This window comes from Alosa sapidissima, chromosome 19 (genome assembly GCF_018492685.1).
Source record: "Alosa sapidissima isolate fAloSap1 chromosome 19, fAloSap1.pri, whole genome shotgun sequence".
Classification (NCBI taxonomy): Eukaryota; Metazoa; Chordata; class Actinopteri; order Clupeiformes; family Clupeidae; genus Alosa; species Alosa sapidissima.
In genome coordinates this window covers 12555061-12572192 of record NC_055975.1, presented here as the reverse complement: position 1 = coordinate 12572192, position 17132 = coordinate 12555061, and the positions used below count along the sequence as shown (strand labels likewise).

The 17132-nt window shown below is 48.4% G+C and overlaps 1 protein-coding gene across 1 annotated transcript in view; it reads left to right on the top strand.

The window, feature by feature from the left end:
* LOC121693579 (kelch-like protein 29) overlaps positions 1-17132 on the top strand; it is a 79983-nt gene that overhangs the window by 55292 nt on the left and 7559 nt on the right. Inside the window, exons 9-12 of the mRNA XM_042073122.1 lie at positions 3601-3799; positions 7263-7445; positions 8434-8614; positions 16540-16733. Of these exons, the coding sequence (XP_041929056.1) occupies positions 3601-3799; positions 7263-7445; positions 8434-8614; positions 16540-16733 (757 nt within the window). The remainder of the gene's footprint in view (positions 1-3600; positions 3800-7262; positions 7446-8433; positions 8615-16539; positions 16734-17132) is intronic.

Below are 17132 nucleotides of genomic sequence, written 5' to 3'. Positions count from 1 at the left end.
TCTGATTGATTTACTTCTCCCTCCATACCTCCTCTCTTTAGAGACAATTATTTGCCTCTGACCTCAGCATAGAACCTGATTTACCATTAGATGCAATCAGCAGCGACGGCAAGTTCGGCGACAGGGCTTCTCTCTCTTTCGCTGCAGGTCATTTTTCAATGGGGAGGCAGGCACCCATGTTTAATATGAATCAAGCATATCCCCACACAATATGTTCAATACCGTGCTGACAGCGGTCGGCGTGCTAAGCTCCCCGTCTCTGCGGCGCGCTGTTGAAGTGCAGACGCGGGCTTTCTATCACAGCGAGAGGCCCGTGCATCGGCGACCATGCTTCATCTGTCTCCTTTTCAGCAGCTCCGTGGTACCCATCAATCAAGCTGTAGCCAAGGAGACAGCTCAGCACTAGCGTCTGCTAGAATTAGCATGTTTGGACGAGTTTGCGAGCGTTTCCGATAGGCGGGTGCACAGCGTTGATCATCTCCCACCTCCCTCATGCTGCTGCCTGAAAAAAAGAACACCCCCACCCTTGTTTATTCCATTATTACCCCTGCTTAAATTATATTAAAATGTATTTACATATTCTGGATCAAATCTGTAGTTTTCAGTGATTTCTAATAAAATGAAATGGGAGCTCAGCAAGCGTGTCTGGCCATAAAACAGGACAAACAATAGCGCAGTGTCAGGAGGCTTTTCCATGAACAAAAAGCCATGAACTGCTCATTATATGGCTTGATTTAAGGTTCTGCAACTAACTGCAGTAATTGGCCGCTCTCAGATTATCTGAGCTCAGCTATGCGGCCGCCACAGAGCGTGCATTAGAAGTTGGTGAAGCCATGAATAAATTATTAGCTCCACAAGCTTATTTACGTAGCCTATGTTGAGAGTTGCATGATTGCATCTGTGTGTGTGTGTGTGTGTTCATATCTGTGTATGTGTGTTTGGTTGGACTATGTAGCAAGTATGCCTGTATGTGGTATTTTGTGGTGATTTTTTCTTTGTAGCATTATAGTTTTTTCTAAAGTTTCATTATTGCTATGTACCATAGTGAAGTATAGTATAGTTATTTATCATTTTGTTTTTTATTGCCACAATTCTTAACAGTAATAATAAATTAAATAGTGCCATCTCTCTCTCTCATTTGGTCATAAATGAAGGTTTCTGCTTCAGTCCTTTAATTGAACTTCCTAATGGCCAGAACTACTTTTTTTGTCGGACATCATAGAGGAAATGAAGTGGTAAATGTAAATGAAAATAAATAAAAAATTCTGCATCAGCAGCAATCTCAGAAGGAAGGGAATGTTTTTGGTCCCACTGGTTCAAACCGCAAACGGCTCTATTGCTGCAGTGGTGCAACAGGGATGTGACGACCATGATGGAAGACGTCTTCAAATGGGGTGCAGATGTCAGCATTTCTAAGCTTCTAAAAGACTCCTCTTTTTTCCCCTCCCCAGGATAAAACCGGATTTCAGCTGTGTGGCACTTCCCTATCTTGATCGCATATTCATTGTACCATAGCGCCGAGTCCCTGATGCCATGACATTATTGCAGATATGCTCAGTCAAGTCAGGAGCGGAGCCGCATTCAGATTCCCAGATCATGCAGTCGATAAGCCTTGATTGCCTAGGCAGAGGAGGGAATGGCTGTAATCCACTGGGATTTCCAGTTCCGGAAGTGCTGGCTACGGATTTTCTTTTTTTTTTTTTTTAATACCTTTCCCTGGCGTTAGATATTATATGACATGAGGAGTTTGAGAGGTGGAGAAGAGAGCGTGAGAGGTGGAGGAGAGGGGAAGCATGAGAGGTGGAGGAGAGAGCGGCTGGTGGAAGCATGAGAGGTGGAGGAGAGGGGAAGCATGAGAGGTGGAGGAGAGCGGCTGGTGGAAGCATGAGAGGTGGAGGAGAGGGGAAGCATGAGAGGTGGAAGAGGGGAAGCATGAGAGGTGGAGGAGAGAGCGGCTGGTGGAAGCATGAGAGGTGGAGGAGAGGGGAAGCATGAGAGGTGGAGGAGAGCGGCTGGTGGAAACATGAGAGGTTAAGGAGGGTAAGCATGAGAGGTGGAGGAGAGGGGAAGCATGAGAGGTGGAGGAGAGAGCGGCTGGTGGAAGCATGAGAGGTGGAGGAGAGGGTAAGCATGAGAGGTGGGGGAGAGTGGAAGCATGAGAGGTGGGGGAGAGAGCGGCTGGTGGAAGCATGAGAGGTGGAGGAGGGGAAGCATGAGAGGTGGAGGAGAGGGGCTGTTGGAAGCATAAGAGGTGGAGGAGAGAGCAGCTGGTGGAAGCATAAGAGGTGGAGGAGAGAGCGGCTGGTGGAAGCATGAGAGGTGGAGGAGAGGGGAAGCATGAGAGGTGGAGGAGAGAGCGGCTGGTGGAAGCATGAGAGGTGGAGGAGAGAGCGGCTGGTGGAAGCATGTGGCGTCTGCTTTACTCACTGGCCCTGCCCTCTGCAAATGCCACATTGATAAACTAGCGTGGTATTCTGGTGCAAATCGCGGAAGACATCCTCCCACCTGGGCCTGTTATGAGATGCCGCCGGCGCTTCCCCCATGCGTGACCTGTTTATTTTCCCCCCGCAGTCTTCAGCCGGCCGCACCTCCGTCTCGACTGCCCACAGGTGCCCCTGCACCCGCCGTCCAATCAGGAAGTGGGCAGTCAGCCAGCCTGAGTTATTTTCGAGCTGCTCTCTCCCTCTCTCTCTCTTTCTCTCTCTCCCTCTCGCTCTGCATTTCTTTCTCTCTCTCTCCCTCCTCTCTCTCTCTCTCTCTCTCTCTCTCTCTCTCTCTCTCTCTCTCTCTCTCTCTCTTACTCTCTCTCTCTCGCTCTTGCAGTGTGGCCTCAGTCCGTGTGTCCACATCGTTGGCAGGTCTCTTTTGAAATCCAATGCCAAGGAGAGCAGAATAAAGAGCCATGAAAAAGCCGCACCAGCTGCTGGCCACGTCGCTTTGTGTTTACAAGTCCCCCCGACGTGGACAAAAGGCCTCGATGGAGATGTACTGGAACAAGAAACGATTTCGGTGATGGGATTGCTCACCATGGCAACCTCCCCCCTCAATTCCTAAGTCCCCCCTCTCTTCCTCTCCCTGCTACGTGTTGAACACAGAGTTTTTTGGCTCACCTGTGCAACAGGCCATTCTGCCTACTTATTACCATCCAACAGGCTTCGCGTGCAGCCGACAGGCAGTGATCGCGTATCTGATTACCCCTTAATTGGGAGTGGAGTTCATCATGAGAGGTTTACCAGCAAGCACGGGCTGGCAGCGAGGCCGTTAGAACAGGATGCCACTTTTCTTTAAAATGATTCTCAGCCGCAAGGAGGCAGTTCAGCTAAAAAGGGCCTGCCAATTTACGGCACTTCAGATGGCTACGAACGCCCAATCGTATTTTTCTCCACTTTATGTGTTTGTTTATTTGAGGGATTGCTTCTTGCTATTCACGCCTGCATCTGTGATCCCCGCTCCCATATGCTGTTAATTTTTTATGGGTTTTTAATCAATTGTGTTAAATTAATTGATTTTACTGAATCTCTCTCTCTCTCTCTCTCTCTCTCTCTCTCTCTCTCTCTCTCTCTCTCTCTCTCTCTCTCTCTCTCTCCCTCCCTTTCTCAGCACTTGTCGGAGCTGCTGGCCGTGGTCCGCCTGCCCTTCATCCACCCCAGCTACCTGCTGAACGTGGTGGACAACGAGGAGCTCATCAAGTCCTCGGAGGCCTGCCGCGACCTGGTCAACGAGGCCAAGCGCTACCACATGTTGCCGCACGCCCGCCAGGAGATGCAGACGCCGCGCACCAGGCCCCGGCTGTCCGCAGGTGAGCCGGCCGCCCACCTGTCCGTGCCCACAGTGGTGGAGTGGAGCACAAACACATTTGTATATTCATGTTTGCCAGTTATACTGTTCTGTTTGCATTTTACATTCAATTAGCAAGGCAATTTTATGCATAGCATCTGGCACTGGTGGGAATGTGCAAGCTGCAATCCATGACTCTTAATATTTGTTGATTATCAACACCAAGTGAAACAGATGAGGCCTTAATAGTTTTTCATTCATTTGTGCTTTTTAACATGCTAAGATTTTATATGCTAGTGATTACAAATTATATATATTTTCTCCAGTTGTGCTTGGAAGATTCATCTGTGCAAAATCAAGACTAATTTGGTTTTCTTATTATGAAGGCCTTCTTTTTGAAAAATAGATTGATATGACAAAAGCTTTTGTGGCATTTAATATTTTTGTCATTCCCAGACTTGAAGTTTAATCTCATTCAAATGCTTCATTGTTGATGACTTGTTCTGGAGGACTGTTTTCGCAACATTGAGTGTTAAATGAACCCGTCAGTGCCACAGCACAGAGTCTCCCATTTGTTTAAGGTTTATTCCAACAGTTAAGCATCTGTCACATTGTCAGGCTCTGGAACATCTTCAGGATATTACTGTAGGACATGATTGAAAGAAAGCTCAATGGGAAATCAGCCAAGTTGATTTTGGGCTGTTATACTTGAAAAACATGATTTTTCAAAATGAGAATGAAACAGATTTAACAAAAGCTACTTAAAGATGTGCCTACACATACGCTTAGTGCTATTCCAAATATGTAAGTCTCAGGGGGGGAAAGGCAAAAAAAGCAGCGTTAGATTAAAGGCTGCAGGCGTGCGATGCTGGAGACACTTGAGCCTGTCAGCTGGCCCTGACGTGTGCAGTGGGAGCCCCCTTCATCTTTTATTCCTGCCCCTCCATGTTAATAAAGTCAAAGAGTGACCCCGAAGGACGGCCAGGGCCAGATCATACGCCGCCCTGGCAAACAAACTGTCAACAGTGGGCATCGGAGCACCTGCGAGCCACCAGGCTAGCCACATGCCTCACCCCCTCCCCTCCCCTCACCCGCTGTGTCCCATACTTTCATCCAGCTCATAAATATGAGGGTAAATTTCACCTGTGTTTACACACGAGAGAGAGAGAGAGAGAGGAGAGAGAGAGAGAGAGAGAGAGAGAATGTCAGCACACATGCACTCCGTGGAAAGGTCCTGTCAGAGCTGAGATACATCTGTGGCTCAAGAGCCTCCAAGGAAGCCAATCCATTTTCTAGAACATTCCCAACATTTTCGGCTGCCTGTTTTGCTCTCATTTTTAAAAACGCCTCATGCATAAATCTGTGCCGTTTGTGTTTGGGAAATTCAAACACGCATTAGTGTTTATAAGGGCGCAGCATTTACATGGCAGCCGGAGTTAAAAATAAAACCTCCCTCCATTCAAAATGAATGATGATCTAAATCTGCTGGCCTCGTGAAGAGCCAAGAGCTGAGGTGTGTGTACCTCCCCCTTCTGAGGCCATGTATCAAGGGGCGCCTGTAAAAATCCCACACAATCAAGCCAGAGCCGTTAAAAGCAATCTCTTGCTTCAGCTTCCTCCACAGACGTTTACTGCTATGCTCAGCTGTTTATTGGAGCGCTGCCGCCGCGCTGTAATGATGCTCTCAGCACGGTGGGCCACGGAGGCGAGAAAGGAGAGAAGGAGGGAAAATCTTAACCCCCTCGGTCGTGAGAGCTCGTGTCCGTGCAAGGGCTTTTTTTTTGCCGTGAGTGCCGCGGCTTTCGCCCCTTTAATATATTGTAATCCCGGCATCCAATCACGCAAGGTGACCAGGCAGAGCAGACCCCCTGCCGACCTGTCCCTAATGCCTGTCCACTCAGGTTTGTCAGTGGCGGGAGGCTACGCAGCGGTAGCAGCGGCCTCTCTGCCATCCACAGCGGGAGCCCTGGACCCACAGGAAGGACACAGGCCCCTAAGCCCCTCTAAGTCATCCTCTATTAGCATGCTGCGAAGAGCTAGCAGGACGGATTACACAGCAGAGAGAGAGAGAGAAAGAGGGAGGGAGAGAGAGGGAGGAAGGGAGGGAGGGAGTAAAAGAGAGATAGGGAGAGAGACTGGTGGTCAGGTGGAGAGGCAATGGAGGGCACGTAGGGGACAGATGATGGACGACCTGTCCGCTCTGATGTTTGTGAATGGAAGCGTGTCCCCGGGCTTGCTGGGAGATGGGGGTTTTGGGGCCAGAGCAGAGCAGCTCCGGCAGTGCCTGTCCAGGGGAGTCCGGCTGTTGTTCAAGCCCCAGTTTCTGTGTGTCCTACTGCCCCTGTGGCAGTCTGCCTCACTGGCTTACAGAGGAGGTTTAATCAGCTGGGTATTGTGGAGCCAGTAGCCAGTCTCTGTCCTGGCCACGCTACAAGAACCGGACATTCACACAGTGAACTTCATCCAAAAGTGATTATTTTAATTCTTTTCCTCTCCCTCCTTACTCTAAAGCTCATTTATTTTGTTGGCAGTGTGTGCGCCATATCTTACTACACAGCTGGTTTGTGAGGTGAAGTCTTCTGGCCGGAGGAGAAAGAGAGGCATTGACTTTATGGTCGAAAGCCACGCCAAAACAGACCAATACATTCGACATAATTTGCATCGATTTCCTATTATTAAACTGAAGGCAGATTGCAGTAGCTTTTCCTGTTCCAAACAAGCAGGGGAAAGTTTGACATTTCATTTAGAGTCGCAGCCGAGTGCTGCTCCCCCCTCTAGTCCTACCCCAGCTGACTGTGCGAGTAGATTGTATGTCATGAATTTTAATCCACATGGTTTTGGGATAAAATCTTGCGCGGGGAGCCTCTTTCCTGGCACCAAATGTCAGAGCCCCCTGAGCACACAGACAGAGGCGCCGAATCTCTTTTCATTTCGCTCTCGATGAAAATCGGGCTGCTTTATCGCTCCGTACATCAACACAGTTTTTATATATCTTAGCTCAGGCAGCGGGGCTTTGTGGCGCTGCAGACATCTCTGGACGCGGACAAAGACGTGCTGAACAGTATATTTTGCTCCTCTTTCCTCCAGTGGGGAGGTTATGCAGCGGTGACACTGCATTATGGGTTTGTCCCTGAGAAGGCGAGCGGCGCGAGGCTGTTTGCGTCTGGAGGAGGAAGGTGCTTTGTCAGGTGCACGCTCTGACAGTGACAGCCCTCAGACTGCCATTTGTTTCATTATGTTTCATTATTTAATTACATCCAAATCCCTACGGCCACTATGCAATTAGTTTTTTTTCGTTCTATTTTTGTGTTTGTAAAAAAAGGAATCAAAGCCAGGTGCTACTGTGATTGTAACAGGAATAAAATAACAGATGAGTAACTGGAGTTATTGTACATTGCACATAATGTTGTAATGATGTACAATTTATTATGACAATGTTCATTCCATTCAATTCGTATGACTAAAAACTTTCTTTCCCTCTCCAGGTGTTGCAGAGGTGATTGTGCTGGTAGGGGGTCGGCAGGTCATTGGCATGAACCATCGGTCCCTGACAGCCGTCACTTGCTTCAACCCGCAAAACAACAAGTGGTACCCCCTGGCCAGTCTGCCTTTCTACGACCGCGAGTTCTTCTCCGTCATTTCAGCAGGGGATAATATCTACCTGTCAGGTAATCAAGCCTTCCATGTGTCGCTCACAGCATGGACACACATCCCACAGGTGACACTCCTCTATTTTTAGTAACCTAGGTTCACTCAGGAGGAGGAGGTAGGGATTTGTGTCTGTGTGTGTCTCTCTCTCTATATGTGTGTGTGTGTGTGTGTGTGCACAAATGTGGATTTGGGATATTGTATTTTATTGAATAGATATTATTAAATACATTGATAGCTATGTCATTGTGCATTTGAATGGTGTAACTCTTAAAATGGGTGAAGTCTATATTAGTTTCAAATTATAATAAGAATATGAAATAAAGAAATTCAGTTACAGTCATTTCTCATTAAAGTTATGTATTTCCTTTGAGGTATAATCACTGTCCTCAAATGCATGGCACAGCAGTTCTAACTGTGGTGTCGATACAGTATTTCCCATAGGTGTTCCTTTGAAGAGTTTCAGAACTACTTATTGATGTATGAGTTTTTTTTATAAAATGTAAAAATATATCACTGTAATGTGCTTTTCAGTGGAAGTAAATGCACTTGGCCATTTCTTAAATGGAGAGCATGGGGAAAATAGCAGTGAAATGTGGCTGGTGAAAGAGATCTGCTGGAGGTGGCTGGTGTCACCAATCATCATTTTAAATAATGCAGCAGTAATACAAAAAGCAACTCAGCCATTTTGTTCACCATTCGAGATGTACTATACTTAAACTCAGCCAACGCTCACCTGCACATCCAGCTCACATTAGCATCTAAATACCACCCTGTTATACGCCCAAATTGAGCATTCCTTTCAAATGTGCTCCCCCACCTGCGCAACAGGAATAGCTCACCAAAGCCCAGCGTAGCTGTGATTTTTCAACCAAACACATTTTCCGCCACATCTCTTTGTCAAAAGCGTAGTTCTAATTTGCGCTGAAAAGCGGATTGAAAAATGGCGAGGGTGTAAATGGAGACTTCAGCGCCCATCAGCGTCCGCCTTTTTGCACCTTCGTCCAGGTGGAATGGAGTCGGGCGTCCCTCTGTCAGACGTGTGGTGCTACATGTCCCTGCTCGATAATTGGAACCTAGTGTCCAGGATGACGGTCCCGCGGTGTCGGCACAACAGCGTGGTCTACGACGGCAAGCTCTACACCATCGGTGGCCTGGGCGGCACGGGGAACCTGGATAACGTTGAGAGGTAACTAAAGATAGAGAGAGCGAAAGAAAGAGGATGCTTTGTTGTTGTCTGTGTGGAACATCTGGTGGTGGGAATCCGTTGTGTATTTTGGAAGTAGAGCGAGAGGGGAGGAGGGAGATTGGCCCCTGTAGTGCCGTCAGGAAATCTCGTAATTAAATCTCTGCCATACAGATCACGGCAGGCCAGTTTTTTAGAGGTAGATGAGAGAGGAGGCTTTGCATCCAAGCAGAGCTTTTGAAATGCATAGGGTTTTGTCAACTGGCACGAATACATCCGACCAGTCAGTGCAGTTCCAGGCTTAATAGGACCTGGCAATTAATGTGTATCTCTTTAAGTTGCCTTAAAGGTGTTGAAATGGTCTGTTTTGTTTACTGCAATTTACCAACTACTGTGCCACTGAATTCTAGGAGTTTTGGAGATTCTTTGGGTAGCTTTAAGACATTTATAATCATCATTTGGCTGTCCTGTTTGCATCCCGAGCCTATTCTTCTTCCTTACATTTCCATTTTATTTGCGGCTGGCATTTTCTATTATTCTGATGGCAGGCCGGGGAGATGCAGAGACAGCGTCTGGGTAGGCTGACAGGGTTGCCAGGTGTAGCAGCAGAGGCCTGGCGCTCCGCAGCCCAATATTAGAGCTCGTGGATTTGCATGAGTCAACGAGTGATTGACAGCGTGCCGTGAGCATCATTGTTTACAGAGCTGTGGTCCGTCTTCCAGTCAAGGCTGCCAGGCGAAGGCCTTTGCCGCTGCCTCTACTCCCTCCACTGCCATCCCCCGCGCCTCCTCTCCCCACCCACACCCCCACCCACCCCACCGAGCCCGGTCCTAATTTGTGGAGGCCCATCCATCTTTCCTTCAGTTTCATGCTCCTAACCATGAAATCTCCCCGTGCTCAGAATTACGTCCTCAATCAGGCTGTTTTTTCAAGGCCTCTATCTGCCGCCGCTCAGAGAGAACTGTAACTCTAATCAAAGCCGCGCCGCCCCGTGTCCTGCCGCCTGTACCCTCCCTCCCTCATCCAGCAACACCGACAACGCCAGATCCATCATCCTGGAGGTGCTCCAGTGCTCGCAGAGTGCATTATTACAGGCGTTAACTGCTCCGTGTGCGTTTAGCTAAAGTACAGATAGCTAGCAGGGTGAATCGGGTGTCCTGCAGAAATCTCACACACAAGCATATACACCCTAGCGTGGTCCACAGAGAAGTGTGCTAGAAAGTTGGCCGTGGTTTATGTTAAATCAGTCGTGAATCACCACCCCGCTAACGCTAATGCCGTGCTAATCATCACAGGAGCTGACTGCATTCCAAGCCTGTTCCAAGGACGCCCAACCTTTGTGCCATTTTGAAATGCCACACCCCTTGAGGCTTATGTTGTAGCATAAGCACATGCTCCGGATAATTTCTCAGGATGCCGCCCACTGCAGTGTTCACTTCGCCAAAGTAGTCCCCTTAATTGGTCTTTTTTATGATGGAGTTCTGGCCAGAATGCCCCAGTGTGTCCCAATCTCAGCACCAGCCCCAAGCACTGCTTGCTCTTCTAGTAAAGCAGAGGAAGAGAAGAGGGCAGAATCCAGGCTCTCTCTCTCTCTCTCTCTCTCTCTCTCTCTCTCTCTCTCTCTCTCTCTCTATCTCACAATCTCTCTTATTCTTCTGTGGCAGTTCTTCTCTCTCATCTCTCTGTCCCTTTTTAAAATTCCTGCTCTGTGTGCCTTTGTGGCCATCACTCGGATTGGTCCCTTCCACAGCAGCACTGCTGGAGCTGCAGGTACTGTTACACATCTTTAATGGCAAAATGTTGACAGAAGCAAAAAAAATGAATAAAAAAAAATGCTTTTTATGTTTCTGCTTATGGTCACCCAGGCAAAGCACACTGGTCCCAGTAATGATAGTGGCTGTTAAGTGTCCAGGGGAGAAGCCATCCGGCTGTGTGTGCAACAACGGTCATTATAGCTGGAATGGCTGTCAGAGCAACTCATTACACGCCGGTCTGCCGCAGCAATGGCCGCCGGCCGTCTCTCGTGGAGGCTCTCCGGTGTCTGTCTCTTGTCCTGAGGAGGAGGATAGGAGAAGAAACTAGCCTTTCTGCTCGGGCCCCTGGCAAATGAATCATTAAGAAAGGGGGCCCCTGTGAAGAGCAGGTAGCGCGCAGGGGCTGCCTGGACCCTGCTGACCGCTAAAGCAAGTTCCCAGCGCGGCCCGCTGTGCAGGCCGGCCCCTGCTGGGCCCTGGCCAAAGCGCCGTGGGATTAAAGAAGCTGATAATTCAGCAACCTCCTGCGCCTTCATCTTCCTGCACCCCCCCCCCCTTCTCCTCTTCTCTCTCTCTCTCTCTCTCTCTCTCTCTCTCTCTCTCTCTCTCTCTCTCTCTCTCTCTCTCTAGTTTAACTGTGCCTCTGCTTGGCTGGCAGCTGTCCCTTCCCCACACAACATTTTCATATTTTTATCGGAGCCAAGTCACCAAGTCAGTTGTTTAGTTGTTGAATCAAAGACGTTAAATGGCATCCCCAAACAGGAATATTTTGGCAGAGACTCATAGATTCAGAAGCTTGTGATTGCTCCACTATCCCTCCCCATCTCTCACTCACCCTCTCTATCTTTCACTCTCACTCTCTTTCTTTCTCTCATTTTCTCTCTCTCTCCATCTCTCTCTTTCTCTCTCAATTCAATTCAATTGAGCTTTATTGGCATAACAAAAAAAATACAATTTGTATATATTGCCAAAGCATTTCTTATTGTACATATAAGTAGTAGTATGTAAAAGAAAGAAAACAAAACAGTGTGTATCATACATTACTGCAAGGGCAATGTCTTTCTCTCTCTCTCTCTCTCTCTCTCTCTCTCTCTCTCTCTCTCTCTCTCTCTCTCTCTCTCTCTCTCTCTCTTCTCTCTTTCTCTTCTCTTTTTTCCCTCTGTCACACTCAGTCTCTCGTGTTCTCTTTCTCCACGCATCTCTCTATCTTTCACTCTCTCTCTCTTCCTCCCTGACACACTCATTCTCCCGTGTTCTGTTTCTCCACGCATCTCTCACTCATTCTCTGCATCTCTGTGGGGCCCTGTACTTTTAACAGACTGCCGAGTCTAGGCGCTGGCCACAGCTGGTGTTTAATAGCAGGTCTCAACTCGGCCCCCTCGGCGGGGCTTCCGCCTCATGCGCATCAATGAAGCTCTGGATGAAAACGACGCAGTGATGAAAATGCCACTCTCCCGCCGATCTCCCGCCGATCTATTTACCACAACTGAACATGCTCAGACCGCTTCGACCGACGCCCGCGTGTTCCACCCAAACTCTTGAGTGGGGCTGTTGGAGAGGAGCTGCGTTTAAATGAGTCTGTGTGTGTGTGTGTGTGTGTGTGTGTGTGTGTGTGTGTGTGTGTGTGTGTGTGTGTGTGTGTGTGTGCTGTTTTCATGTGGTGGGTTGATCCCCATCCACACTCCAGGCCTACAGTAAGTGGGAGAAGTATGATACGAGCTCGCGAGGTGCATAACTACCTCTGGTGATGGCGCTAATGAAAAGGCTGCCTGGCTCTTAGCGAGTGATGAACGTCAAGGGGCCGCTCAAGGACCATGCCACAGCATAACTGATGCAGATTCAGCCTCACCCACTTTCATTCATATTACACACCCCATACCCATCCATCGATAATGAATTGAATGTTTGTTGTTTTTATCAACAGGAGCGAAGGTTTTTTTTGTTTTTTTTTTCTTAACGGCAAAATCAGTGCAATGAGGGTGGGCTAGCTCTCCAAGTGACAGACTGCTCTGCCATTGATGTAAGTTAGCCTCAATAAAATCAAGCCCATTAGCCATTCTAATTGGATGCAGATGAAGTGTAGATGGTTAATATTTAATTACACGTAATGCTCAAGAAAGTGCCTCTAATGGCTGACTTTAAGTTTCGCCCGTGGTGCTACAGAGATTAGTGAGTTGTATGAGCAGCGTGGCGATGAGTTATTGGTAATGATGAAGGGTGAGGCTTTTTTTTCGGGAGGAGGAGTTTTTCTGTGTTGCCGCTGCCTCGGCAGACTCGTTCCCCCGCCGAGATGAGCAGTATTGACGGAGAGCAACATTTGTTATGTATTTGGAGTGGACACATAATGGATTAGGATGGAAAGGTATCGATCACCGATCCCCAGGGGCAGGTGCCTGGCCTTTTTTTATTTTGTTAACGAGGGGAAGATTGCAGAGAAAGAATGGATGTTCTAACCTTGAAAGAGGGAGAGCAAGCGAGAGAGAGAGAGAGAGAGAGAGTGAGTGAGAGAGAGAGAGAGAGAGAGAGAAAAGAAAAAGCCCGCTCACGACGTCTGCTGTCCAGGTTGAGTGTATTTATAGAAAGAGGCCCTGCTTGCTGACTGTATATGTGTGCTGTGCCGCAGCGCAGACGTCAACCAGAGCCGGCGTGATGCCATAATCCTATCTCACACTGACGGATGGACAGGCCCTTAGCCTGGTAATGAGGCCAGAGCCACCGCGTGTCAGCAGCAGCTGCTGCATACTGCCCACTGCCTCCTCTCCTCACCACAGCACCAGCAGCAGCGGTACCTTCTACTGTCCCCCACTTTAAAGGCATATACAAATCCAATTAGCCCGGAGATGTGAGCAGGGGCTACCTAGGTGTGACAACTCAGTCCACCCACCCCTACTTTTTCTCTCTCTCTCTCTCTCTTCATCTTTCTCTCCTCTCTCTCTCTCTCTCTCTCCACAGCTTTTTCAAGGTGCCCTCTTTTCTTTTCTGTTGGACAAAAGCAAAGCAGTGCCCCCCCCCCCCCCCCCACTCCCCCTCAACCACCCCCCCTTCCTCCATATGTGTGGCCGTGGGATGGCTGGACAGAAGGAGTTTGTTTACCGGAGTTATTGTGTGGCAACCTTGGCCCAGTTTGTCTGCGTTGCACTGACATGGGTGGTGTCTGTGCTGTGCTGCGCGGCGCTCCGTGCCGAGCCTGCGAGCGGATGGCACCGCCGCCACCCCCGTGAATGATGGGACAAGAGTCACACAGGCAGCGCCGGACTGTGATTAAATTAGGGGCGTCATTGCTTGTGTCCAAATATTGCCTGTGCTGGGGAATGGAAATGGGCCGGGGAGCTCTAAAAAACCCTACAGCAGGAGTCCTCCACCAACTGTTGAATGGAGGACAGAAGCAGCATGTGCCATAGTCCATACTATAGTCTCTATACCTTTTGTTTGCAGGAGCAGAAGGCTCACCTGTGTATTGGCTGCTGTGTTCCCGTCCCTTGCGTGCTCCTTTGATATCGTGTCCCTGTCGGTTCACGGCAGCTTTGTTTGTTCGGCAGCAGAGCAAACAGCCAGTGTGTACCCTCTCCCGTGTGCATGGGGCTCATTGTGTTAGTGCTGCGGCTCGGGGAGATGGACTCAATTTACTGTTGTTGATGAAAGCAAATTTTGTTTGTTTGCCCATGATGTATCTGGAGCCCATAAAGATGTTTGTTGGAGCGTTCGGATAGAAAGGCTGCGCTTTGGATCGACGTCGAGCGCTATTAACATGCCCGCCTGTCCCACTTTTCTAATTAACGTTTGATGTAGATGAAACCTCTGTGGAAGACCTTTTCTGCTAATTTTATAATGTACAACCTCCTGGGGGTAACTCTTGCAGCTTGCTCGGCTAAATAGCTTTTAAGGTCAACCCGATATTATGATGTTCCTTGGCTCGGAGCGGAAGGTTAAGGAACGGTAGATTAACATATGCCATCCGTAGAGTCACGAGGGTGTGCGCGAGCTTAACCACCAAGCACATTTGTGAGATGATTGGCAAGCGTGCTCCCCGTGTACCCACCGCAGACATCCTCAACCCGATATCCTAGCGGGAACTCGGCCCCCCTTTCCAAGTGCGCCTCTGATCCAAGTCCTCAGGCATCCTCGGGCCAGCTGTCTTGGCGCTTTGTTCCGTGCCGAGTTCCCTAACTACTTGTTTGGCATTTCATGCAGACCCGTAAATGTGCCTGCGAATGTGTCCCTGCCTTTTTAATCAGTCCGTTTGCGAGCGGGCTGCAGCTGCAACTCTGTGGGGCTGTTTTGGGTGGCACGGTGTGTGTATGTGTGTGTGTGTGTGTGCGTGTGTGATGAGTGGCAGACAGGTGTCAGTCTAAGGGATTAGCGCAGGGTAGTCTCTAGCCGAAACACCATTCCTCTCCACACATACTGAGTGCTCCACATTCATGACTTTATTAGTATCTGGGTCAGGTGTTTCAACTTACTATGAGAAATTATGTAATTAATAACAGTCACACTTTCTACCTTCCTTTGGGCATTTTAATGCTCTTCTGTTCTTTAATGTCACTGGATTTTTTTTTTATGTATGTCGTTACCTGTTGCAATAGTCGGTTTTGCGACGCATCCAACATTTGTCCAGGAGGAGTCCAGTTGTCAGTAGTTAATATTTCCTGTGTTGGATCATGTTCTGACCTGCCTCTTGGGCGGCCAGTGTAGAGGACGGAAGCTCCGTGCTCAAATTGTATGTAAATAAGTCCTTAGAGCACGCGGCTCCCCTGGGGGAGAAAGGCAATAGCTGATGGAGCAGCTGGCGTTTTTTTTTGCAACGAGTGGCCACAGTCGAGTGCTGTAACGCTGGCAACGGAGCTCGGCCATGTTTGAAGGAGCACCAAGGGAAAGTGAATCACGGAGGTTGCATAGCCATCTGGTTTGGGTTCTAGTTTCAGTGGCATTTGTAATGGAATGAGGATCCATAGCAATCACTCATAAATTAGCCTTCATATTTTTGCTCGCTGTGTCAGTGCGAGTTTGGTAATGCTGTTACAGGTAATGCTTCAGATACAGTCCTGAACACCAGTGCCTGTTAAAGTGGAGGAAATGCAAAGGTGTTTATTTTTAGGCCCACCCTGTTGTATTTTTCATTTAATAGGTGTCCATTTCCTTTTTCAACCAATTGCCCCGTGGGCAGGAAAGTGCTAGCATAGGAGCAGGCTTTTCTGCACCCCTATTAAAGCCCATCATGGACTGATTCAGTGAGCCTCATTCAACCCCATTCCCTGCTCAATTTTCAGCCCACTAACAGGCAATCTCAGCTGCCATCTCAGTGCTCCCTGTAGGGCTTCCTCCAGGATTGAGTGTTGGATCTGGATTTGGAATCTGGGTTACGGAGTCCTCAATCAGAGCCTACTCTGCTATCACGTTGCACTATCACATCCGCACTGACCCATGGGTGCCTGTGCCCCTGCACCAGATAAGAGGCAGGCTGAGGGTCAAATTTAATGACCGGTAACTAGCAGGGCGAGACGTCACCCTCATCTAAGACCTCTTTCTTTCCATTCAGGTGACCATTACAATGGTGGGAGTGTTGCTCTGAGCCCTGGGGGATGGTTAAACGGCAGGAAAACGTGATGATTTTTAAGTCGATTTTGTTTGAATGTTCTTTCGCCCTCCACAACAGCATTGCCTCTAGGTGTTGGGCAATCATTAATTTAGAAATGTTATGCACCTGTTTAAAAGCAGCTATGTGTTTCTCCATGTTTCTCACAGTCATTAGTATATCATTACCCAAGAACATTTCTTCCCCTTGTGAAATACAGATGATGATGTCTTGTTTACCAAAAGTTGGTATGAATAATGATAAATAATATGGTGTTCAGGGTATTATAGGGATGTGTCTGCGACGGTGATCACCTGGTAATGAGTTCTTCACAGTGAGAAATAAACACATGGGTTTTGCCTCATAGACATCGTAGGGAGTCCTAATTGGCTCTCAAACAGGAACTTTGCAGCCTTTTGGGAGGAACTAATTCCTACAGTGCTAGCACATTCTGCACCACACATGTTGCAAGCATGGCATCATCCCTGCTAGAGCTAGCAAGGTCTGAACCTGCCTCGCACTCTCCCGGTATGCGCTGTGAATTGTGAAGTGAATTTGTGTCCGGTGTTATCTGGTGTTAAACGAGCTCTGACCCTCTGCAGGTACGACACCATCACAAATCAGTGGGAGACGGTGTCACCCCTCCCCAAGCCAGTGCACTCAGCGGCGGCCACCGTCTGTGGGGGCAAGATTTACGTGTTCGGGGGTGTGAACGAGGCCGGCCGCTCGGCGGGGGTACTGCAGTCCTACATGCCCCAGACCAACACCTGGAGCTTCATCGAGTCGCCCATGATCGGTAAGCTTGTTGTTTTCGTTTGTCATCTGTTCTCTCTCTCATCTAAAATTATGTCAAATACATCAAATGCAAATGTCTCAGAATGAAATAAAAGTGTGAGCACTCCACAGACTCTGTGTGTCAGTCTACAATGGTAAAAAAAATGCAAGATGAAATACACCTCTCTATCGGAACAATGATTAAACTATCATCTTTAGACAGAGATTCTTAATCGTACACACACCTCCATACTGGAGTTATGAGGGTTTCATGGCATCCCAATTATCGCTGCTGTTGGGAACGATCTCTCAAGTGTCATCGCCCCAGAGTTCTCATTTGCCGGCTGACAACAGGTGTATAAATTGCTTGCAAACGCGTCATTAACAGTATGAATGAGCAGGCTCCGATCAAGCCATCAAG